We start from the raw sequence: 25,756 nt of genomic DNA, 5'->3' as shown, positions 1-25,756 counted from the left end.
AAGCAGGGCCCATTAAAGCACAAGGCCAGGGCAGGAAACCCTCCAGCAGTAACAGTATTTTCTTAGACCCAGACAACAATATATTCCTTAGTCTGGATAGCAGTAACATGGGCACTCACTTGATAATTGTTAAACTACACATATGAGCTCCATGTAGTTTTTTTCCTCACAAATAAGGGATAGACATCATGTGCCTGCTATTATACACAATATCACAGAGACCTCTGTCAAAAATCTATAACCCAAATCTAATCATGAGGATATAATTCAATCCAAATCTAGAGACCTTCTACAAGAAAAGAGACCTAAATTCTTTAAAATGTGTCGTCATAAAAGGTAGAGAAAGGCTGTGAAACTATTCCTTACTGAAAAAAAACATTAAATGGACCACATGATGCTGAGTTGGATTCTGGATCAGAAAGGAAAATGCGATAAAGGATACTATTGGAAAAAAAAAAAAAAAAGGATACTATTGGGACAACTGATTAAACATGGACAACTGACATTTAATTACATGAACATTAAATTCTCTTATTTCAATGGTAAGAAAATTCTTAGGAGATATATTCTGAAGTATTTAGTGGTAAATGGTCACTAGGTCTGCAACGTATTCTCAAATGGCTCAGCAAAAATAATATATACATATAGGGTGATAAAGCAAATATGGTAAATGGGTAACAATTGATGAATCTAAGGAAAGGGCATATGCACTTGACCATTCTTATAACTTTCAGATTCTCAATAAAGGTAGCTATTTTATGAGTATTACGGTCTGACAATGAAATAGAAAATATTGCATAGCCAATTAAGAGCATAACTACCAGTGCAATTCTGATTACCCCACAATACTAATCCAAGTAAATTCTCTCTCCCTAAACACCAAGTAATACACACAACTGCTTGTGTGTGTGGACCAAGAGTTGCTCTTTGGCATACCTCTGGCAAATGTATCACTCTCTTAGTTTCCAAAGAAAAGAACACTAGGTTATGGGGTTATTTTTTTCTCATTAACCAAGAAGGATTTTAGGTTGAGAATATACTCAGCCTATGCAAGATACTCTAACCTTATCTAAGATCCTGTTGTCCAGTAATACAGATCCAAATTAGTCCAAAAGCTAAAGACAAAGGAGGTGTTTCCTTCAACTAATTTCCAACTTTTTTTTTTTAACCAGAAGACTGTAAATTTACTACATTAAGTCCATTTCAAACATCTCCTTCCAGCTGAGTGGCAGAGAGTTCCCTTTATATTATTTTGCAACTTAATTCTAAGCCTTCCTCATTAGCAAGGTGACAATATTTCATACCAAACAGTTGACTTCCAGGCATCTGTGAAAGATACAAACCAAAACTCAATGATTACAATGAATAAAGCCATACCTCAAGCCTATTAGAGCAGTGACTTTTAATTTAAAATGTTCACTGTGCTTATTCTCCATTCCTTAGGATGATGTGAAATAAAAGGGAAAACCTATTAAATATATTTAAAGATAAATCACAATTTAGAATATTCACATATCCCACATGTATATTTATCTCCACCTGACCTTAGCCAAAGGCCAAGAAACAATGTTGTGCAAAGCTTTCTCATACAATAAACACATAACATAATCAAACATGCAAATACCTGAAAGAGTGCCACCCGTCCTAGGATAGGCCACTTCAACATACACTTCAAAGGTGGTCTCTGGGTTCTGCCTACAAAAGAACAGATTGTGATTACTGACAAGGATTGAAGGTGTACGGTATAGAACATGTGGGCTATGGTATAATGCCAACCTTACTTAAAACCAATAGCTATGTAGCATTGGCCAAGTTACTCAACTTCTCTGAGCCATGCTTTTCTGATCTATTAAATGAAAATGCCTGGGGCACCTGGGTGGCCCAGCTGGTTAAGCATCTGCCTTCAGCTCAGGTCATGATCTCACATGGGTCCTGGGATTGAGCCCCGAGTCAAGTCGGGCTCCCTGCTCAGTAAGGAGTCTGCTTCTCCCTCTCCCCCAGCCAATTCCCCCACCCCACTTGTACACACTCTCTCCTCTCTCTCTCTCGAAGGAAGGAAGGAAGGAAGCGGAAGGAAGGAAGGAAGGAAGGAAGGAAGGAAGGAAACATCTAACCAGAAGATTTATAATGAAACCTAAAGAAAACACACAATAACTGTCTGGGTACAATGCCTAACAAATAAGCAGCTAGCTATGATTATGATTTCACAGGTGTCATATTTTGAATTTACACAGCTGTATCTCCAAAGCCCAGAGGTAGATTTTTCCCCCCCCCCAGAGGTAGATTCTGAAGAAACTCAAACCTAGGCAATACTAGCACAAAGTAGATTCTCCCGCATATTCTGGGATAAAACACATATGATGCAGTTAACTTGCTTATTTATAGGTTTTGTTTTTTTTTTTTAGGATTTTATTTATTTATTCATAGAGACACAGAGAGAGAGAGAGAGAGAGAGAGAGAGAGAGGCAGAGACACAGGCAGAGGAAGAAGCAGGCTCCATGCAGGGAGCCCGATGTGGGACTCGAACCCGGGTTTCTGGGATTACGCCCTGGACTGAAGGCGGCGCTAAACCACCGAGCCACCTGTGCTGCCCTATTTACAGGTTTTAAAGACTGAAACAAAAGGGGCACCTGGGTGGCTCAATGGTTGAGTGTCTGCCTTTGGTTCAGGTTGTAATCCCAGGGTCCTAGTATAGATATAGTCCCACATCAGGCTCCCCACAGGGAGCCTGCTTCTCCCTCTGCCTATGTCTCTGCCTCTCTCTGTGTGTCTCTCATGAATAAGTAAATAAAATCTTTAAAAAAATAAAGACTGAAACAAGAGAAACAGTATCCTAAATCACTACACTATTATGAAGACAGGATGCTAATCTAAATATAAGATACTGTTTCCACAGAGGGGACTTCACCTGTACTGGCACTGGCAAGTTACACAAAGTTTCATTATTATATCCTTTTACCTCTTTATGTCATAAATATTTCATAATAACTCTGAAGAAGATCACAGCACTAACAGAACATTAACAGTTGTTAATTCTGAATGATGAGAACATCAGGTTATATATATATTTTTAAAGATGTTATTTATTTATTAATGAGAGACACAGACACAGGGAGAAGAAGCAGGCTCCATGCAGGAAGCCTGACATGGGACTCGATCCTGGGTCTCTAGAATCAGACCCTGGGTGGAAGGTGGCGCTAAACCACTGAGCCACCGGGGCTGCCCAACATCAGGTTTTATTATCTTTGAGTTTTCTCTTTGATTCTAAAACTACAATAAAAAGATACTTCCAGATTGAAAGCCATTTAGAAGAAAATGTTATATTTTCAAATGTCTATAACTGAATTCTATTTTAAACCTGACAACAAGGCTCAGAAACTTCGAGACACCTAATCAGATCTGTTAATTTCAAAGAAATGAATACCTTGAATTTGCCCAGTAGATTCCATTTCTTAAAATAACTCTCATTCATCTCATTTCAACCTCATTATATAATCCTATGAAGACAAGTAGATCAGTTATTATCATTCTCACCACCCAGGTGAGGAACCTGAGGCAGAGATTCTATGTGACTTGTTGATGGTCCCAGAGCTAGTTACAAACACACCCAGAGCTCAAATTCTGTGCTTCATTGATTCTAAGATGAACTCCCCCCCCACCCCCGCATCTCTTAAAATCTATTGTATCTTACAATGCTAAATGGCAGCACTTTTTTTCTTTCTTAGTAATGCATATAATGGTGCATTTTACAAATAATGGCATCTTAGATTCAATAAAATATGTTAATATTCCCTCTACTTCCTTAGTAGAAAAATGTGTGTTTTGTCAATCAGGAATCTATCTCTCTTGTGAAGGATCATCATTCCTTCACTGAAGAGAAACTTAAACTTTTTTTCTTTTTAATAAGTACCTACAGTGAAAAGAGTTGGCTGCTCTAAAGTTCAAGGTATTTAAATATACCTGTCAAATATAATTTTAAAATCAGACAGTAAAAGAAGAGTATTTTACTTAAAAACCTAAATAAGGGCAGCCAGGGTGGCTCAACAGTTTAGCGCTGCCTTCCGCCCAGGGCGTGATCCTAGGGACCTGGGATCGAGTCCTGAATCGGGCTCCCTGCATGGAGCCTGCTTCTGTCTCTGCCTCTCTCTCTCTCTCTCTCTCTCTCTCTCTCTCTCTCTCTCTGCGTCTCTTGTGAATAAATGAATAAAATCTTAAAAAAAAAAAAAAAACGAAATAAAACAAACTAAAGTTTTAAGAGAGACTTAAAATTTTTTGTGTGTTTTCCCTTGCAGGAGGATATAAAAAGGCCTACCAGGTCAGCATCCTTTGGCCACCAAACATTGTGGAAAATGTCCTATGGAAACATTCCTTTCATTCAAATGATCTCAAAGTAGAGTGTTTGATGAAAGAAAGGAATGCACTAAAGTTGTCTAAAAAGGATCAGGAAGATTCCTTCTAAAATCTAAACAAAGCCTTCTTGCGGTGCCTGGGTGGCAGAGTCAGTTGAGCATCCCACTCCTGGTTTCAGCTCAGGTCATGATCTCAGGGTCATGGGACTGAGACCCATGTTGGGCTCTGAGCTGAGCTTGGAGTCTCCTTAGACCTGTCTCTACTCCCTCCCCTGCACTCACTCTCTGTAAAATAAATAAATCTTTAAAAGAAAAAAAATGTAAATAAACATATCTTTTTTAAGTCTATTTTGCAATTGGCTGAATTTTATCTCAAAATTTCATTGGAAAATTGAAATAACAAACATGCACATATGAAGAAATTACATAACAAAGTTTTAAACACTGGAGCTCTGATATATTAACCTGTGCCATCAGGTTAAGGCATTTTGTACAGACCTGCTATCTCTCTAGGTGTAGACTGGCCTAACATTGTCTATACTCATGGTCTCTGCTGCTTCTCCCTTCCTCTAACACACTTCAACAGGCTTCTGAACCTATCACAGCACTGAAACAACCACATTGCTAAAATGTGCTAAAATGGCCGACTGTCAGGGCTTATCTTAATGTCTCAGCAGCATTTGACACAGTTGATACTTTTTCCTTCCTTGAAACACTTCTGTCTCTTGCCTTCCAGGATATCACTCTTTATTGGTATCTTCCTACCTCATTGACTGTTCCTTTGTTAATTCCTTCTCTCCTACCCTCAAATTTAGTCCTGGACCTCTCCCTGTCTCCACTCATTACTTAGATGATCTCATTCAGCCTTGTGGCTTTAATTACCATGCAAATGCTGACAAGCCCCAAAACCACGTCTCCAATCTGACTTCTTCCCCAACTCCAGATTTCCTTATCCAATTGCCTACTCAACATCCCCACCTGGATGTTCAAGAAGCATTTCTCATTAAACAAATGGTGCTTTTCTCTCTCAAACCTGCGTAGCTTGCATTCTAGTAATTATTCAACCAAAAAATACTTGGTGTCATCTTTGACTCCTCTTTTATATGCCACAATTATTTACATGTCACAATCAGCAAATTCTGTTGATTTGATCATCAAAATATATCCAGAATTTGAATGCTTCTCACCATCCCCAATCACAGTATCTTTGCCAGATCACCATCTCACCTCCAAGATTGCAATACTTTTCTGATCTTGCTGCTTCCTCTCTTCCCCTCTTTCAGTCAGATTTCAATTCAGTGGCCAGTAATCCTTTTACTATAAAGATCAGTTTAGGTCAGTCCTTGGCTTAAAACCTCCCCAAAGTGTCCCATATCACTCAAAGTCAAAATCTGAGTTCTGGAAGTGAATGATGGGGATGGCTGCACAATAGTATGCATACATTTTTAACACCACTAAACTGTACAAAAATGGTTAAGATGGTAAATTTCACATGTATTCTACAATTGAAAAAAAAAGCTGGAAGTGGGAAGACAGTCCTTACGAGGTCTACATGATCTGGTCTCTCCCTCTCTCCAACTTCATTTCGTATCTTTTTCCCCTTGCTCACTGCATTCCAGGCACACTGTCCCTTCAGCAGCTGAAACTCACCAAACTCATTCCTATCTAACAGCCCTTTGCATCAATCTTCATGTAGGTGGCCCTCTTTCTGTCATTCAAAACTCACCTTCAAGTTTAACTCCTCAGAAAGGCCTTCCCCAATACACTCTCTACCATCTAACTTTAATTATCCTTAGCATACCTATTACAATCTTGGTCACTGTCAGTCTCCCTCTCTGAATGTAAACTGCAAGAGAAGGATTTCATTGATCACATCCCACTAATGTTTCCCAGGAACCTAAACAGTCGGGCATATAGCCAGAATCAAATACTGAGTAGAAGGAATAAAGGAAGACAGACCAGTCTTTCCTAGGGTGTGAAAGATTTCAGTAAATGATAGTATTATACACTTCCATGATTCTCAAACTTTAGCATGTGAAGAGAGAGATTTCCAGCCCCACTCCAGAGTTTTGGGGGCGGTGGAGGACCCCAGAATTAGCATTTCAAACAAGTACCGAAATATTTGTTTACTAACAACTAATACTGATGCTGCTGGACTAGTGATCCCACTTTAAGAACAAACTGCTGGTCAAGTTAAATGAATAACTCAGTACATACAACATAAAATAAACTTAAGGTATACCTCAATTATCCATCATTTCAACAGTGCTTTTGCAAAAAAAAAAAAAAAAACAGATTTCAAAGAAAAACATTTGTAGAAGCACTGAAGCTTATTTCTCTTCTATTGCTATCCATAGTTACTGCTTCATTCTAATGAGAAATAATAAAACTACCTAAATTTTTCACTCAGTTCAAATAGCTGCCAGAGCTCTATTACATGGAGCCAAAGATTATGAGTTTCTTTGAAAGAAGAAAGAAAGAAAGAAAGAAAGAAAGAAAGAAAGAAAGAAAGAAAGAAAGAAAGAAAGAAGCTTACTAAAACACTAAGAACAAATTGGACTATAATTATAAGTTAGAGTCATGCTTATCCATGATCACTTATATGTTGCCTTATGGAAGAAGTGGTGACTAATGTTGTGACAAGTTATATAACATACCAACAAATATACATAAGTTATTTTAAGGGCCAGTGAAGCCAATGCAGATGGAAGCATTTTCTATTTCTCTGCAAATCAAAAAACAAATTTAAAAGTGTCTCTTCTAAATGCAAATGGCCAAGAGACTCTTAATATTTTCATTAAGCCTATAAACAACTAAGCCTAACAATTCCCAGAGAGTCTCTGAGACTACCTTGAGACTGCTTATTTCCTCCATTACTCCTCAAGATGCTCAATATTTTTAACTACTTGGCTAAAGGAACCGAAAAACCTATTTCTGTCCTATTAACACTCACTGCTAATTCAGTAGACGTAATGATGCTGAGAAGACCATATTCAGAGCCAACTTTCCAATATGGACCCAAGTTTTCCCAGAACACTTCATGATATAGCTTAACATATTACCATGGAAATGTCCTGGTTCTCCCATGATATCCCACTATTAATTGCCTTACATTCTTATACTTCAATGATCTGGAACTCTGCCCACCTGCCAAGCAACTTATTTTTTTGCCACCTACCCTTACCTCCTGCAGACTTATATCCTAACATCCAGCTGTACAGACTACTTGTAGCCCTCTAAACAAATCATGCTCTGGTTCTCTAGTAACGTCATTACTATACTAACTTCCACTACTGACTGTTTCCATGTACTAGGCATGTGCTAAGCACTTCACAAGCATTATCTCAATTGATCTTCAACTATCCTATATGTGTTTTTACCCCATTTAAAGAGAAGAACACTGGAAGTCAGGATAAACTAGCCAAAGTCAAAGCAAAGTAGCAGCTGAATCAACGTGGATCATCCAAAGCTCTAACCACTTTACCATTTGACATTATTCAGATGCTCTTCTGCAAGGAAGTCTTTCCAGTCTTTTGCACTTGACAAATTCACTCACCAAGCCTCAGCTCAGGCACTTCCTCTTTTCTGGGAAGCCTTTCTCAATCCCCCATGCCCACAGCCCAGACAGGATTAAGTGCCCCTCCTCCACATTCCCAGGGCACCCTGTGTTTCCCCCACTCTCTTTCCCCCTTTCTTGCAGTTCTTACAACATTCAACCCTGAAGCAATTAGAATTATGTGAGGGACTTTTAAAAAGCCCTAAAACCCAGGCCACACCCCAGAACAATTAAATCAGAATCTCCAGGCACCAGTATTTGTTTAAAGCTCCCCCAACTTATTCCAACATGCAGCCAGTGGAGAACTGCCAATGTACCTCTGATTAAATATCCACCTTCCCCTCTAGACTGGCAGCTCCTTGAGGGCACCAACTGTCCTCTCATAACCCTGGTCCAACACCTGACATAATAAGTGTCTGATGAATGAGTCTTCCCCCAACACCTAACATGTGGTTTCCGGCTCCCAATAAGGGCTTCTCTCTCTCTGACAAGAGGTAATTTATTGAATACACACTGCTTACACATGACTGTTACTCTTTAGAGATATTTTCCTTTGGAGTCAAAGGTATCAGTAAGTCACACCTGCTGACAACAGCCTTGGCTCTTAAATACAGAAAAATGACACACAAACAGCTAAAATGTGTGTCAAAGAAGGGGAGTCTGTTCAGTTCTTCCAGGAGAACGAAGCCTGAAAGTAAGCCAAGAGAGCATTTCTATTCAATACCACTCTTCTGAACACAATTCTCAGTGATTCACTGGAAGGGCCATGCTCAGTGCTCAGGGCCATGTTCTCAAAATGATTAAGTACACTCAGCCTGAAGTCATGAAACAGACAAAGGCTTTGACAATATTCAGGCAGCAGGAAAACTTAATGGGTTTTTTTTTGTTGTTGTTTTAGAGTATCATGCTATTGATCACTCTGCTGGATCATCAGCTTTCAATTAGGACTACTTTTCTTCAATTACAACATATTATGAGATTAGGAGAAAAATATAACACTAACTCCTCACAAAATGAATCTTTGCTGCATATGGTAACCATGCTATAATGCTAGGCCATCATCCCTTTTAAGTGTTATTTAGAGCTACAAATTTGAAATACACAGTGTTAGGACCCCTTACTCATTTCACAGCCATCAAATCTTCAAACCAGCTAATATCTATCAAGCAAAACAGCAACCTATTCTCTATAGACTAATGATCTGACTTCACCACACTGTTTCTTTAGTTACAAATTTACATGCTAAGGGAGCTGAGGTCTATTTCAAAACTCATACCAGTTCAACTGTCTTAAAGTTGACAACATAGTCAAGACAAACTGCATACACTTTGTAACATGCTAGCAAACACCATCTACTAAACATTTATTTCTTTAAGCCAAACAAGCAAAAGGGTAGTGTTAATATTTCCAACAAGTCTCCATTTGTTTCAGTGAACTCTGAAATTAAAGCCGTTTTTCCAGGCTGAAAATGCTGTATCAAAGGGTGCTTTCTAACCCATAACAAGTTAACACCTCCATAGAAGAATGCAGTCATTGTTGAGACTTGTTAGAAAGTGATTAACTTAGTTGTGTAATTACACAAACAAGTCGTTTCAAGATTTTACACTTAACTTTCCATTTCTAATAATGCTCTCAGGATCAGATTAACAAAGATACACAGATCCTGTCATGCAAGGAGTTGCAAAGTTTCACCTTTCCATATGTGTCTATGTAAAGATTCTCATGCCACCCTGCACAAAGCAAGCTAATGGAAGAAATTTAGCTGCATTCCAAGAAGAAAAACAGTTCTTGCACACCCCTCAGTGATGTGCAATACTCTATAGTTGTTGTTTGTTTGTTTGTTTTAAGGTTTTATTTATTTATTCATGAGAGACAGAGAGAGAGAGAGAGAGAGAGAGAGAGAGGCAGAGACACAGGCAGAGGGAGAAGCAGGCTCCATGCAGGGAGCCCGACGCAGGACTCAATCCTGGGTCTCCAGGATCATGCTCTGGCTGCAGGTGGCACTAAATCGCTGAGCCACCCAGGCTGCCCTCTATACAGTTTTTTTAAGATGTATTTATTTATTTGAGAGAGAGAGAGGGAGAACATGTGCATTGGAGAGCAGGGGGAGGGGCACTGGGACAGGAAGAGAGAATCTCAAGCAGATTCCCTGCTGCGTGCAGCTGACACAGAGCTTGATCATACAACCCTGAGATCATGACCTGAGCAAAATTAAGGGTCAAACACCTAATGAATTAGGCTGCCCAGGGACCCCAATACTCCATACTGTTTTAAGAAATTATCCACCATGCTGAGCTGCCATGTAAAATATACTCTTCAATTAGATTAATAAATTTGCAAAAATCACATCTATTACTGTTAAACATTTTTGTCCTTAAAAAAATTATTCTTAAAAATGATAAACATTAATGTCCTTAAAAAATATTTAAAACCCTTTCCTTCCCAACTTTTCCTCTGCTCTTTCTGAACAATTAAGTCCTAAAGTTATTACATGGGCAAAGCAACATAGATGTCCATCTGGGCAATGGCCCAGTGTGGGGTGTCAGCCTGAGCATGGTGAGGAAAATATCCCTCAGGGTCCCTGACAAGAGATGTCAGAACATGAGCAATGTAGGAGGACATCCATGCTAAGGGATGGCCTGGCAATACAATACCAAATCCAAGTGGATAAAGAAGGCATTCACTCAGGGAGAGCAGCCTGGCATGCAAAGCCAGAACCTGAGTGGAGTGAGAAATGTGTGCATACACACGGGACGGCCAGGCTCAGATACTGAAACATAAGTGAAGAGAGGAGCATGCCCCATAGAGCCCAAGAGGGTGAGGAGCATGTCCAAGCACAGTGGCACCCTAGAGTAGGATGTGGAAGCCTGGGTAGATATGAAGAGGTTGGCCATATGGGGTTGGGGGCAGCTTGCTCAGCATGATGGGGAGTCAGAGTCTAAGCAAGGTACCCACAGGGCAGTGGGGAGGACAGGGGCATGTCAAACCACCAGAATAGATACTGTGACCCTAGGAAAGCAAGGTGAAGAAGAACATCCACATGAGGTATGGCTGAAGGGATACTGTGTCTAATTGGAGCCCAAGACCAGTAAGGAGGGCCTGCTTTCTCACTAAGGAGGTTACAAAGAAAATAGAATGAATTCTATAGAGCTTGATTTTAATTGGAGGTATTGGTGTGAACTCAAGGTTTTCAATAAATATATAGATAAGGAAATAAAATGTAAATGTAACCTGACTTTTAAACATACACATATTTCCTGGCTGTGTGTACTGGTAGGGCCTACCTGAAACAACATACCAATGAGTATACCTAGTACTTAGACATTGGGTTCTAAATACAATTCTTCTCTAACAAGAACCAGAGCTCCCTGGGGAAATAGCTGATTCCAGGGCTGGGGCAGAGAAAGTACAAAATGAGTTGGAACATCTTATTGTGTTAGAAAGCAAAGAAATGCTCAAAGAATGATTGGAATCGTCAAAAGACCAGCTTGAAAAAGCTCCCACTGGCCAGATCTGGGGTAATTTGAGCATCAAATTCAATAATGACATTAACAGATTATAAACCCATCAAATGAAACAGGAATCCATGAGTCCACATTGATATAAACAAGAGAATTGAAAACTGAATGAGAAATTGGCCATTTACAAAGTTTCAAAGTACCTTCCCACAAAATACCAATTGCAAGAGGGAAAAGAGTAACTTTTTTAGTATAGAAATTTAGCAAAAACTACCTTAACTCATTAAAGTAATTAACGTAAGTTATGAGACAAACTGCTAGAATGCAATGAGAAAGTAGCAGCATTTCCATGATATTCCTGTTGAAGGTGCTTCACCAGTATCTAATCTTAAGAAACATCAGACAATTTCAAATTGAAGGATCTTCTAAAATATATATATATATATAATATATATATACACATTATATATTATATATATATATATCTGGCCTCTAATCTTTAAGTGTCAGGTCAGGGGTGTCTGGGTGGCTCAATCGGTTAAGCCATCTATCTGCCTTCAGCTCAGAAGCTGAAGTGATCATGATCCTGGAGTCCTGGAATCAAGCCCTGAGTCAGGCTTCCTGCTTAACGGGGAGCTTGCTTCTCCCTCTGCCAACCTCCCTGCTTGTGCTCTCTAATAAATAGTCATAAATAAATAAATAGATAGATAGATAGATAGATAAATAAATAAATAAATGCACCTAAGTGGCTCAGTTGGTTAAGCATCTGCCTTCAGCTCAGGTCATGATCCTAGAGTTCTAGGATCAAGCCCCACATCAAGCTCCCTACTCAGCAAGAAGTCTGCTTCACCCTCTCCTCCTGTCCCTCCCCCTTCCCCCTGCTCCTTCTGGCTCTCACTCACTCTCTTAAAAATCTTTTAAAATAATGAATGAATGAATGAATGAATGAATGGATGGATGGATGGATGGATGGATGTCAGGTCATAGAAATCAAGGGAAGACTAAAGAGCTCTTCCAGACTGAAGGAAACCAAAGAGACATGATAACTGTATGATTCCAAACTGGATCTTTTCGCTACAATTAAAAAAAAAAATGTTACTGGGACCACTGAAACTTGGATGAGGTCAAAGGATTAAATGTAGTAATGCATCAATGTTAATTTCCTGTAACTCTCTGCAACATTTTGGTTGTTTAAAAACAAAAGTTTTAAAAACCAAGTCAAGGTAGAAAAATAAAATTCACAGTGCATTGGATAAAATAAGGTATTACTAATGGTATTATCTTAGTAATTTGGGAATAATTGGCCCTAGGTTGAGAAATGCTTCAGTCCCACCTAACAAATCTTAAAATCAAGATCCAGATGATCAAATTCTTCACACTCAATATACGAAACAATGGTTTTAAAGAGAACAGGCAGCAAAGAACAGCAATCTCTTAAGAGATGGAAAAGAAATGAGATGAGCCTTCGATTGCCTCAGACCATTGCCATTAGTCCAAGAATATTCATAAGAATACAAAAATACCCCACACCCAACCAAATTAAATACACATTATCTGGCAGTCAATAAAAAGATTACCAGGCATGCAAAGAATCAGGAAAATATGACCCATAACAATAAGAAAAATCAATTGAAGCCAACCTAGAACTGACACAGATGTTAGAATTGGAAAACAGGACATTCAAACAGTTGTTCTAACAGTATTCCAAGTGTTCACAAAATTAAGAGACATAAGAGATTCAAAAAGACCCAAATGAATTTTTAGAGATTAAAAAACAATGAAAAGTACAAATGGGATCAACTGCAGAGTACACACTGAAGAAAAGATTAGTGAACTTGAAGATATTGTTTCAGAAATTATCCAAGATGGAACATACAAAGGGAAAAAACTCAGATCCAAAGTATCAGTGGACCTATGGAAGAACTTCACACATTCTAATATATCAGTGTTCGGAATCCTCAAAGAGGGGAGAATGTAGAAAAACCAAATAATTATTAAAACTTTCTAAATTTAATGAGAACAATAAATGCACAAATCCAGAAATCTCAACAAACTTCAAGCCAAAGAAACAGGAAGAAATCTAGGGCATCATAATCAAATTGCTCAAAATCAGTAATAAAATCTTAAAAGCAGAACAAAAAACACATGTTACATTCATAGGAACAAAGATTAAAATGGCAGATTTCCTGTCAGAAACAAGGCAAATGAGTGAACAAACAGTAGAGCAGCATCTTTTATGTACTAAAAGAAACTGACAACCTCGAATTCTATTCCCAGAGAATATTTCAAAAGTGAAGATAAAGATTTTTTTCAGACATTACAAATGCTGAAAGAATTCATCAGCAGCAGACCTGCACTACAAGAAATTTTAGAAGTCTTTCAGGCAGAAAAGAAATGATGCCAGATGGAAATATGGACCTATACCAAGAAATAAAGAGCATCAGAAATGGTAACTACATGAACTAAGTAAAAGTTGAGTCAAATGATCATCTCAATAGATGCAGATGGTTTCACTGGAGAATTCTCCTAAACATTTAAAGAATTAATACCTATTCTACCTCTCTTGTCTTGTTGCATCCTAGAGCGGAAGATGGGTCACCAGCAATTCTACTGGAGCCACCTGAGGAAATTTGGCCAGGGTTCTTGTTCTTGCCACATCTGCTCAAACCCACATTGTCTGATCCAGAAATACAGTCCCAATATGTGCTGCCAGTGTTTCCATCAGTATGAGAGAGGTATAGGCTTCATTAAGTTGGATTAAGTGAGCTTCCTTGAATGGTTCATCCAAGACATCTACCTACTGCAGATACCTACCCTAATGCTAACTAATTTTACATAAAATAAAAACTCTTCAGGGCACCTGGGTGGCTCAGTGGTTGAGCATCTGCCTTCAGCTCAGGTTATGATCCCAGGGTCCTGGGATCAAACCCTGCAATCAGGCTTCCTACAGGGAGCCTGCTTCTCCCTCTGCCTATGTCTCTGCTTCTCTGTTCTCTCATGAATAAACAAATAAAATCTTTTTAAAAATAAATAAAAAATAAAAATACTTCAATTAAAAAAAAAGAATATCAATTCTACACAATATCTTCCAGAAAACAGAAGATAAAACACTTCAACTCATTTTACAAGGTCAGAAATGCTCTAATACCAAAACCAAAGACAGTACCAAAAATATAAATTCTATACACAAACTATAGATCAATATCCTTTTAACCACAAAGATCCTTACCAAAATATTAGTAAATGGAATTCAACAAGATATACCATGACCAAGTGGAGTTTATTCTAGGGATGCAAGGCTAAGTACTGAAAATCAGTTAATAGTCTTACCATCTTAATAGGCTAAAGAAGAAAAATCACAATTATACTATCAATTGATGCAGAAAAAGCATTTCATAAAACTCAACACACATTCATGATAAAAATTGAAAAAACTAGGGATAGAGAAGAGGGCTCTTTCTCAAGCTAATAAAGGATCTCCATGGAAAAACTTATGGTTAACATCATACTTAATGGTGAAAGACCAAATACCTTCCCTCTAGGATTGCAAACAAAGCAAGAATGTCTACCCTCACCACTTCGCCATTACACTAAACAGCCCAGCCAAGGCAATACAGCAAGAAAGATTAAAGGCATACTAACTGAAAATGAAGAAATCAATTTTTTTCCTATTTGCAGACAACATGACCATCTATGTAGAAAAGAACATGGAATTGAAATTGAGATAATTTCATTCTCTCTTCTACCTACAATTCTTTCACTTTCATCTAATCTCCTTCTAGACTTTCTCCATGTACTCCTTCTCTGATAAGTGTCCAAAACCGAAACCATAGATTTGGATAATGAAGGATAGTAGACTTCAAAGGGAAAAACAAAGTCAGGGTTGTAAGTTCCAGCCCACATGGGATGTAGAGATTCCTAAAAATAATAAACTTAAAAAAAAAAAAAAGTGGAGTGCATGGGTGGCTCAGTTGGGTAAGCATCTGCCTTCAGCTTGGATCATGATCCTAGGGTCCTGGGATCAAGCCCTGCATCGGGCTCCCTGTTCAGCAGGTAACCTGCTTCTCCCTCTCCCTGCCACTCCCCCTGCTTGTGCTGTCAAATAAATAAAAACTTAAAAAAAAAAATACACACACAAATCATAATGTGAAAAATTGTTTGATTACATCAAAATTAAGAATTTCTGTTCAAAAAAGTAAATCTTTACTTAAAATGGAAATATTCTGTCCATTTACATGTGTTTGTGAGACCTATGGGAAAATAACCAGCATCATTCACTTTTAATAGCAACTCATGAAACACCAAAGTTCTATGGGAACATAGCTTGAAAACTGTTATAAATTCATCCATCACTAAGAAGCAAAATATAGGAATATTCCCTTAGAACATAAATGGACCAGGATTAAAAGTTGAGTCAAATTTTCTCTCCTAAGAATCCAGAATTGAGTCTCAGAGCTGGCATCAGTTATATGACCTGTTCTAGAACTTAGTCAGTGAACTATTTCAACAAACTCACCTGAGGAACCTTTTTGTAAATACAGATTCCCAAGTCCCATAGGTTCTGGTTGAGAGGGTCCAGAGTGGGGCCCCCAAAATTTTTAAGCTCCTCAGGTGATTCTGGTGCATAGCCAGCCAGGTTTAGGACCCACTTAATTAACAGTGTTTAAAACTGAAAGAAAGGGGCGGCCCCAGTGGCACAGCAGTTTAGGGCTGCCTGCAGCCCGGGGTGTGATCCTGGAGCCCCAGGATGGAGTCCCACGTCGGGCTCCCTGAATGGAGCCTGCTTCTCCGGCTGCCTGTGTCTCTGCCTTCTCTGTGTCTCTCATGAATAAATAAATAAAATCTTAAAAAAAAAAAAAAAAACTGAAAGAAGGGATGCCTGGGTGGCTCAGAGGCTGAGTGTCTGCCTTCGGCTCAGGGTGTGATCTGGGAGTTCCAGGATCAAGTCCCATATCAGGTGCCTGCAGGGAACCTGCTTCTCCCTCTGCCTATGTCTCTGCCTCTCTCTCTGTGTCTCTCATGAATAAATTAATAAATAAATATTTTGAAAAATAAATAAAACTGAAAGAAGGAGAGAGACAGAAAATCCAATTCAAGAGTCTGCATGGTCTCTGACAGACTAAAAGGGCCTAAAGGCTGTGAGAGTGCTCTGAGTGCCTAATTACGGTACTTTATTAGCTCCTGACTGTTCTAGGAGTATGGAGGCTCTGTGTGACCAGTCATGGACACCAGTTCACATGTCTGCTGCTTCTTTAATATAAAGAGCATTAATAGGGCACCTGGATGGCTCAGCTGGTTAAGCATCTGCCTTGGGCTCAGGTCATGATCCCAGGATCAAGCCCCCACATCAGGCTTCCTGCTCAGCAATAGGGGCCTGCTTTTCCCTCTGCCTGCCACACCCCCTGCTTGTGCTCTCTCTCTCAAATAAATAAAATCTTAAAAAAAAAAAAAAAGGGATCCCTGGGTGGCGCAGTGGTTTGGCGCCTGCCTTTGGCCCAGGGCACGATCCTGGAGACCCGGGATCGAATCCCACGTCGGGCTCCCGGTGCATGGAGCCTGCTTCTCCCTCTGCCTATGTCTCTGCCTCTCTTTCTCTCTCTGTGACTATCATAAATAAATAAAAAATTTTTATTTGCCTAGAATGGCAAAAAACTATCTTCTTGCCTTCTGACAATGAACTACTTATGAGGCTTTGAGCAAGAAATGAGAGCCAGGGGACACCTGGGTGGCTCACTGGTTAAGTATCTGCCTTCAGCCCAGGGTGTGATCCTAGGGTCCCAGGACCGAGTCCCACATCAGCCTCCCTGCATAGAGCCTGCTTCTCGCTCTGCCTGTCTCTGCCTCTCTATCTGTGTCTCTCGTGAATAAATAAATAAAATCTTTTTAAAAGAAAAGAAAGAAAAGAAAAGAAAAGAAAAGAAAAGAAAAGAAAAGAAGAAAAGAAAAGAAAAGAAAAGAAAAGAAAAGAAAAGAAAAGAAAAGAAAAGAAAAGAAAAGAAAAGAAAAGGAGAGCCAGGAGGTCTAAGCCACAGCACACGGGGACTGGCTGTAGCATAGCTTTAAAAGATCCTCTCCAGGGATCCCTGGGTGGCGCAGGGGTTTGGCGCCTTCCTCTGGCCCAGGGCGCGATCCTGGAGACCCGGGATCGAATCCCACGTGGGGCTCCTGGTGCATGGAGCCTGTTTCTCCTCCCTCTGCCTGTGTCTCTGCCTCTCTTTCTCTCTCTCTCTGTGACTATCATAAATAAAATAAAATTCTTTAAAGAAAATAAAAATAAAAAAAAAAAGATCCTCTCCAGGATCCAATTTCCTCATCTATAAACAGGTCACTAAGAAAGATCTCTTCCAGTTCTGACATCTTATAGCTCTGGCATTCTAAATTAAAAAGATCTGTAAAATCTTTTTTCTTCTTTTTGAAAAATAAAGTTATATTTTAGTTAATATAAAAAGGCTCATGAATTTTATATCAAAATATTGATGTATTGATGTACGGGTGCCTGGTTGACTCAGTTGGTTGGGCCTCTGACTCGGTTTTGGCTCAGATTCCGATCTCATGGGTCATGCGATCGAGCCCGACATCAGCTCCTACTTAGGCAGAGAGTCTGCCTGAAAGATTCTCTTTCTCTGTCCTTTCCCCACATGCACATGCTCTCTCTCAAATATGTAAATCTTTAAAAATATATATACATTGGGGCACCTGGGTGGCTCAGTCAGCTAAGCGTCTGCCTTCAGCTCAAGTCATGATCCCGGAGATCGAGTGGTGCATGGGTCCTAGGATCGAGTCCCATGTCATGCTCTTCCTGCTCAGCAGGGATTCTGCTTCTCCCTCTCCCCACCCCCTGCTCATGCTCTCTCTTGCTCTAATAAATAAAATCTTAAATATACATATATATATATACACACATTGACTTACACTAATACAAACGCTATTTTCCCAACTTGCAAAAGTTCTTTGACCTGAATATTAATTCAATGAATATTTAAGTGAAAGACATTCATTTTTTTTTTTTTAAGATTTATTTATTTGGAGGGGTACAGAAGCAGGAGAGAAGCAGAGAAGTAGAGCAGGGAGGCTGATGCAGGGCTCGAGCTCACAACCGAGATCATGACCTGATCAGAAATCAAGAGTTAGCCACTGAACTGACTGAGCCACCCAGGCTTCCTAACATTCACTTTTCCAGGGCAGTGGTTTTCAGTGTAGGGCAGAGGTGTATCAGAGGCCTTACAGGAAGAGAAGGGAAGAGAAATGAAACAGACCCATCACAGAGAGCTACTTTTACTGGGGTTTTTTTTAAAGATTTATTTATTTATTTGAGAGAGAGAGAGAAAGAGCCAGCACTCCCACTATGGAGGGGGAGGAGCAGAGAGAGAGAGAAGCAGACTCTCTGCCCAGTGGAGAGCTTGACTTATGAACCTGAGATCATGACCTGAGCTGAAACCCAAGAGTCAGGCATACACTCGACTGAGCCACCCAGACATCCCGACTATTACTGTTTTATGTCTAAATTTTAAATAAGGCTCCTCTGACACAAGGTTCCATACGTTGTGGTTTTTGTTTGTTTTTTGTTTTTTTTTTAAAAAAAAAGCTCAAGGGCACCCCAGGTGGCTCAGCAGTTAAGCTCCTGCCTTCGGTCCAGGATGTGATCCTGGAGACCCGGAATAGAGTCCTGAGTCGGGCTCCCTGCATGGAGCCTGCTTCTCCCTCTGCCTGTGTCTCTGCCTTTCTCTCTCTCTCTGTGTCGCTCATGAATAGATAAATAAAATCTTAAAAAAAAAAAAGCTCAAAAAACATATATGCAAACAAAACAAATATATAAGATAGGTATATTTATTATAGAGTTTACCAGTGAAGTAACTAAGGTACAGACAGTTCAAGCACTCATTTGAGGTCACACATTTAGGAAATGAGGAGCCTGGGACCAGAAGCCAGCCACTTTGGCTCCAGAGTCCATGCTCCTAACTACTGTGCTGAACTCCACATGCCACAACGCAATTTAGAAAATAAAGACAAAAATACAAAACAAATATCCAAGACTCCCCAATGCATTCAGAAATAAAGATGCTAATTAGCATGACAAACTAGGTTTGCAACTGAGCCTCAGCTATACCCTTCAGCTTCTGCCACCACGGGCTACCAACCTGTGCCACTCAAAGGGCCTCAATCACCTAAGCCTTGTATGTATATTTACCATTTATTGAGCAATTTCAGAAGGGCTGAGAACTGTGCTGAGCATTTTATATACCACACCTCATTATAACTACATGACAATCCTGTGAGGTAAGGGAGTGTTTGTGCATTTTATAAAATAGTCTTGAAGAAATTAAATAGCTTGCTCCAAGGACAAGTATCTAGTAAGTAGCAGTATACGAACTCAAACCCAGGTCTGTTGTGACTTCTGTTCTTGATTACAATTTCCTTCCTAAAATGTGCTGTATCACCAAACATCATATTTGCACATCTACAACTATACTGTTGCATCTACAACAGTGCTTGGCAAATAGTAGGCACTGGAGGTGTTTGCTGAATCAATGAATAAATAAATGAACAAATGCCCTGTTCTCTCTGGAGGCCTCCCTGACTCCCTTACAAAACTCAGTTGCTCTCTCTACATTGTCACAAGACTTGTTTCAAAGTTCTACTTTATAAGGTTTCCCAGGAGGTATTCCACAGGTTCTACTCATATATAGTATTACCCACTAGACTGCAACCTTATTTCATTTCATCTTTGTATTCTCGGCCTCTAACAAAAGGCCTGGCTTTTAACAAGCACTCAGTAAGTTTGTTAACTGAATGAATTTCCCTGAGGAGAAGTGAGATGAATAAGAGACTCATGATTCATATTAAAACTTCTCTTTCCTCAAGAAATAAACAACATTCAAAGCTGTGATATACTCAAATGTGTGCTCTATAAATATTTCTAGGTTTCAACTATCATGAGAGGCATCTAAATTTAACTCATTCAACACATATTTATGAGTAATCTAAATACATACATATAATGGCGCTTAAGGAGCTTACAACCTAGTCAAGGAAATAGAACATAATGAAATGTAAAGATAAACAATCAAACATGAGCTGCCATGAGGAAATACATGACGAGGTGCTGCATATTTGGTAAAGCTAAATGCTGTAGCCTTGCAAGGTGAAGACCTCCTTCCTGACCATGGGTCTGATTACCTGTGGACAGTCATTGTGATGAGCCTCTTCACAATCAGTAGCAAAACGAGGGGGAGAACTAGGGACAGTGCAGTGGGTTTTCCATATGAAAGGATTTAATTCAAATTTTAAAACCATCCTGAATCTGACATGTTCTTCCTGCACTTTGCTGTAAAAATGTAATTTCTTTTCAAAAATGATGATGGGAGATAATCTTTGCCTTGTGGTTCCACAAAACTTGTTTTTAAGATTTTATTGGTACATAGGGCACCTGGGTGGCTCAGTCAGTTGAGCATCTGCCTTTGGCTCAGGTCATGATCCCAGGGTCCTGGGAATGAGTCCCACATTGGGCTCCCTGCTCAGCAGGGAGTCTGCTTCTCCCTCTCCCTCTGCCTGTTGCTCCCCCTGCTTGTACTCTGTCAAATAAATAAAATCTTTTTAAAAAATGGTTTTACTGGTGCAAATTCCAAATATTTATGACCTACTGAGCTAGGGCACTCTGCGATGCTTCTCTTGAAAGGGTAGAATCTTTTCAGAGGGTGAACAGAATTCAGCTAGGTGGGGAGGACAAGAGATTGTAAGCAGGGGAAATGATCAAAGTAGAGGTATAAGTATTCATGTAAAGTTTGAAGAATAGTAACTAAATCAGGTTCAAACTTGGAAAACCTGAAGCTGTGAATTCCATTTCTAGCAATAGGACAGAGTAAGTACACTCCTGATCCTCTACTGAAAATAATTATAAACAATAGATGTTTTTATCTTCTCAAATAAATACACAGATGAGCTTGGAAGGAAATAAGGAAGATTAAAATGAAGAACTGAATAAAGACAGGAACCCAATAGGGTAGGTAAAACACAAAAACTAGCTCTGCCTATGAAGGCATTTACATTGCCCAATCCAAGATTCATTCTCAATTAAATGGGGCTCAAGAAATACAAACCAAAAGTAACATCCAGCTTGGGGTAAAAAGTATAACATATATCCAACCCTCATAATAAACTGAGACTACAAAGGTGATCAAGACAGAAACCCATCCACACACATACACATCTCAGGAACTATAATGAAAACAATTACTCTCGAAACTTGGCAATCTTCCTGCAAGTTCAACTACAAACTGGCCCTCATAAGAGATTGCTACTGAATGGTCAAAAACCTCAATCCAGGAATGGAAGGGAGACACACACACACACACACACAGCTCCAAGAAACAGGAGTTATGGGCAAAAATTGGAACCTCCCCCCCCCCCCTGCCAAAAGAAAGCCTATAAATAAGAACCTCAGAAATCTAGGTTGGCAGAATCTGTCTTTTGAAGACTTCAGATACTGGAATTATGAAAGACAGGATATGGAATGTTCAATAAGCTTAAAGAAATAAAAGGATTGAAAATAATAAAATTATGACATGATCAAGCAAAATTGAAAAAGAACAAATTATTTCTCAAAGTAAGAAAAAATAACTCAACAGTTGGCTATGAGCAGAAAGGTCACAGCCAACATGAATTAGAGATACAACGAAAGGGATTTCGTGAACTTGCAGAAATTACACAGAACAGTGTTTAGAGTCAGAAATTATAAAAAAACAAAAAACACAGAAATTCTAAGACTAATCAATATTCCAGAAGAGGTAAAGAGAATGGGCACAACCCAAGCTGGTTTAAAGGTTCTGTTTACCTTTTTGGATTCCCGTCTTTACTTAGTTCTTGGTATGAAAAGAGCTGAAAGTTTTCCAAAACTGACAAGAGATACACATTCACACATTCAAGGAGTCCAATGAATGCAGAGCAAAATAAATAAAAAGAAATCTGGAACTTCTTTATTCCAAGCAAAATATAGTAGGCATACTCCATCTTGTCTCTCACAGGTATTAAAACACATCTATACAACCAGGGTAGAATTCATGGGGCACCTATTTGAGGAATCCAGAAGGTAAACAACAGTAGACAGATTGGGGTAGAAGATAAGAAAAGTTTCACTATGTCTGTGATAAACTATACTTTTACCATTTTCTTTCCTCCAGTATCACTTGGTATGGACATAACGCAGCCCAAAAACTGGAAGTCAGTAACAGCACAGAATTCCAGGAAAAGCACTTTAGTTCAGGCTCAAGGAATGGGAAAGGAGGATCTACAGGTACCTAAAGAGGTGAGTAAAGAACCTCCCTCAAAAAACAAAAAAAAACACCTTCCTTCCCAATTAGTAGTGTAACCCTAAGAGAATGGGGCAAATCACAATTACTTTTTTTTCTTCTGTGTTCTCCCACTGGTAGGTCTGAACTACAGATGCAGTCATGGAAAGTGCACAGCAGAACAGGATAAATAAAGCCCCAGTTTTCTGGCCAGCAGAACAAACAGGGAGCCCCAGGGAACTGGGGATATAATAGAAAGAGGGAAGCTCAGGAAAATGAACCCATAAAGTTGGTTTTGAATACCAAGGCTTATCTCTGAGTCTATCAGCAAAGCTAGAGGGTGCCAGTTGCTCCACATTCTTACTAACACTTCATAATGTCTTTTTAATTTTAGCCATTCTACTGGATGTGTCAGGGATTTCTCAAGGTAGTCTTAATTTGCATTTTCCCAATGAATAATGATGCTAAGTATCTTTTCATAAGCTTATTTGCCATCTGTATATCTTCTTTTATAAAGTGTTGAAATCTTTTGCCCATTTTTATTAGAATGTCTTATTGAGTTATAAGAGTTTATAAATTGAGCTTTTAGAACTTGGTGACTTGTCATTTCCCTAAAGAGTGACTTGATGAGCAAAAGATTTTAATTTTGTTAAGTCTAACATCTCCAATACTCTTATGAAGTTCCACATTTGTGTCCTACTCAGGAAGGTAAATTTGACAGCACTTTATCATAATACTAAAAGGACAAATAATATGGGAGATATCGAAAAAAAAACCCACCTACATTTCTGCCTTGCAAGAATGAATTAATGTGTATCATACCGAGACCACTTTCTCAAAGGACATCCACAACCTTTTGTTAAACCAAATCATCTTCTCTGGATTCCCATTTCCACTGACATCCCAGCAGCATTCTACACTGCTTATCTAGGTCTCTTCTTTGCCCCAGGCTTCAACTTTGAACTGTGCTTTGCTATATTCAGTCTCAAACAACTCTCATAGCTTCATTTTCTTCATCTGTGCCAATGAGTTTCAAATCTCCATGCTCTCTTCCTAGCAACAGCAGCATCCAATATTTATCGACAGCCTTACTACGTGATAGGCACTAAGCATACCTCCTAACTACCTATTGCATTTTTCTCCTTTGCCATAATCATTAGTTTACACTCAACCAAAGTCATTCTTCTTGACCTCCCTGCTGGTTCTCCCTCCTGACTCACCAGTTTCTGTCCATGAGGTTTTCACGCTCCCAAATTGAAAACCTTGATTTAGTTCCTTTTACTTTAGTTCCTCTTCTCCCTCCGTATTCAATTAACTTAATAATTCTCCAGCTATGTTACTTAGAACACTGCAGGTTTAGGAACTAGAATGAAGTGCCAAAAAATGGCCACCTCCCAATTTGCATGCAAAAATAATGTCATCTAATTTTAAGTTGTCCTACCATAAATTTTTCTTAAACCTTTCTTACTGCTTATTCTTGTCTATTCAAAAATATAATATAAAATAGTATCTGATTTGGAGGAAAAATGTAGCTTGCCTTTTCATACATAAATATTTCAGTTGGGCAGCCCCGGTGGCTTAGCGGTTTGGCACCGCCTTCAGCCCGGGGCGTGATCCTGGAGACCCGGGATCAAGTCCCACATCAGCCTCCCTGCATGGAGCCTACTTCTCCCTCTGCCTATCTCTCTCTCTCTCTCTCTCTCCTTGTCTCTAATAAATAAAATCTTTTAAAAATACATATTTCAGAGTATTCCACACAACACCATGATTTTTAGGTACTCCATCACCTGAATATGTTTGAGCACCACTGAGCTAATAATGTGCAACTCATAGTCCTACTAAACTATTCTTTCTGTGCAATATGAAATTTTCACATGAAGAAGTCAGGCCAAGGTAGGAAAGGTGAGACCAATTTGCCTGAGCAAAGATTAAGAAGTAGGCCATCAGAACATTCTATAAATTTCTTCCTCTTTAATTCCAGGCTGTGACTGCCCATCCTCTGGCACCAAAGAGAATAACCATCTTACAGGTAGAGCAGAAACAACTTTCAGTGATCGGTATAAGAATAAATGACCTTATAATGTACTCCCAACAACTGAAGCACATCCAGGCTGCATCCTCCAGTTAAACCAACACATTCCAGACTTTATCAATATTTACTTCAGGAATAAAACACTAGTCTCAGAAAAATAAGTATAAATATTTATAATCCCAAAGGGGATCTGCTAAAGCCACATGATTTGGGGATCATCAGTTATTCAGAACAATCATAAATAGTAGAGTCAAATATATTAAAAAACTGCTTACTGATTCTACTCTTTTAAGATGAAACCCAGTCAACACCAAAGTTCAACACTATATTAAACATTCATTTAATTATTCAATAGGTATTAACTGAGTACTTACTATGTGCCTCATACTGTACTACCTTTAATAGTGAGAAAGGCTCGCACAGTATCTGACTTCATGAAGTTTGTAGACCACGGGAAAAACAAGAATAGTAACTGAACTGACCTGATCAGATTTGCCCTTTGGAAGACTCATACTGGATACTGTCAAGATGGGAGTGGAGAGAAGCAAGAGTGGTAAAGAGCCCAGTTAGAAGGAATTACAGCCATTATGGTGAGTATATGGTGGCCTGGACCAAAAGGACAGCAGTGGAGGAGGTAAGTACATGAATCAATAAGACCCAATGTTTGGATTTAGGAGGTGAGAGGTCTCCAACATCTGATGACCGTTTCCTCCCTCCTGCCCTCCTTCACCTACTAAGGATTCATGAAATGTCTTTGGTTCTCACTACTCACTATTTTATAACTGACTCCCAATCTCTATCTTTACCTCCCACCTCTCCAATGACCTACAGGTCCAAAATTTCAACTGTCACTGGAGAGCTCCCAAATAGATACTAAACTCACACTCAATAGAACCCAAATCAAACCAATGAAAAAAATCCAACCCAAAACATCTCAATTTCCCTTTTTTTAATGCTAGTTCTCTGTCACACAGGCTATAAACCCTAGAGTCATCATCTATTTGGTTATGAAGACTTTCTAATCTTCTGATACTATACTTTTCACAATTCTCGGTGATAGCTGGACTCTTAAAAAG

General features: G+C 39.2%; 2 protein-coding genes across 25 annotated transcripts in view; one reads left to right on the top strand and one right to left on the bottom strand.

Moving 5' to 3' along the window:
- Nucleotides 1-25,756, bottom strand: part of DENND1A (DENN domain containing 1A) — a 495,329-nt gene that overhangs the window by 453,538 nt on the left and 16,035 nt on the right. For 13 of the 24 annotated variants that reach the window (XM_072748692.1, XM_072748673.1, XM_072748682.1 and 10 more), the window contains exon 2: nucleotides 1,625-1,695. In XM_072748692.1, coding sequence (XP_072604793.1) covers nucleotides 1,625-1,666 — 42 coding nt within the window. In that variant the 5' untranslated portion in view covers nucleotides 1,667-1,695. Of the gene's footprint in view, nucleotides 1-1,624; nucleotides 1,696-3,424; nucleotides 3,577-25,756 lie in introns of those variants that run through there. The other 11 variants (XM_072748674.1, XM_072748686.1, XM_072748700.1 and 8 more) reach the window with 4 other exon arrangements.
- LOC112927860 (small ribosomal subunit protein uS14-like) lies at nucleotides 13,954-14,209 on the top strand. The gene has a single exon (XM_072743373.1). It carries the CDS (start codon nucleotides 13,954-13,956, stop codon nucleotides 14,122-14,124), a length of 171 nt encoding a protein of 56 aa, XP_072599474.1. The 3' UTR covers nucleotides 14,125-14,209.

Source organism: Vulpes vulpes, chromosome 2, assembly GCF_048418805.1.
Source record: "Vulpes vulpes isolate BD-2025 chromosome 2, VulVul3, whole genome shotgun sequence".
NCBI lineage: Eukaryota > Metazoa > Chordata > Mammalia > Carnivora > Canidae > Vulpes > Vulpes vulpes.
Note: the sequence above shows the minus strand (reverse complement) of the source record. Positions and strands in the feature narration are given on the sequence as shown.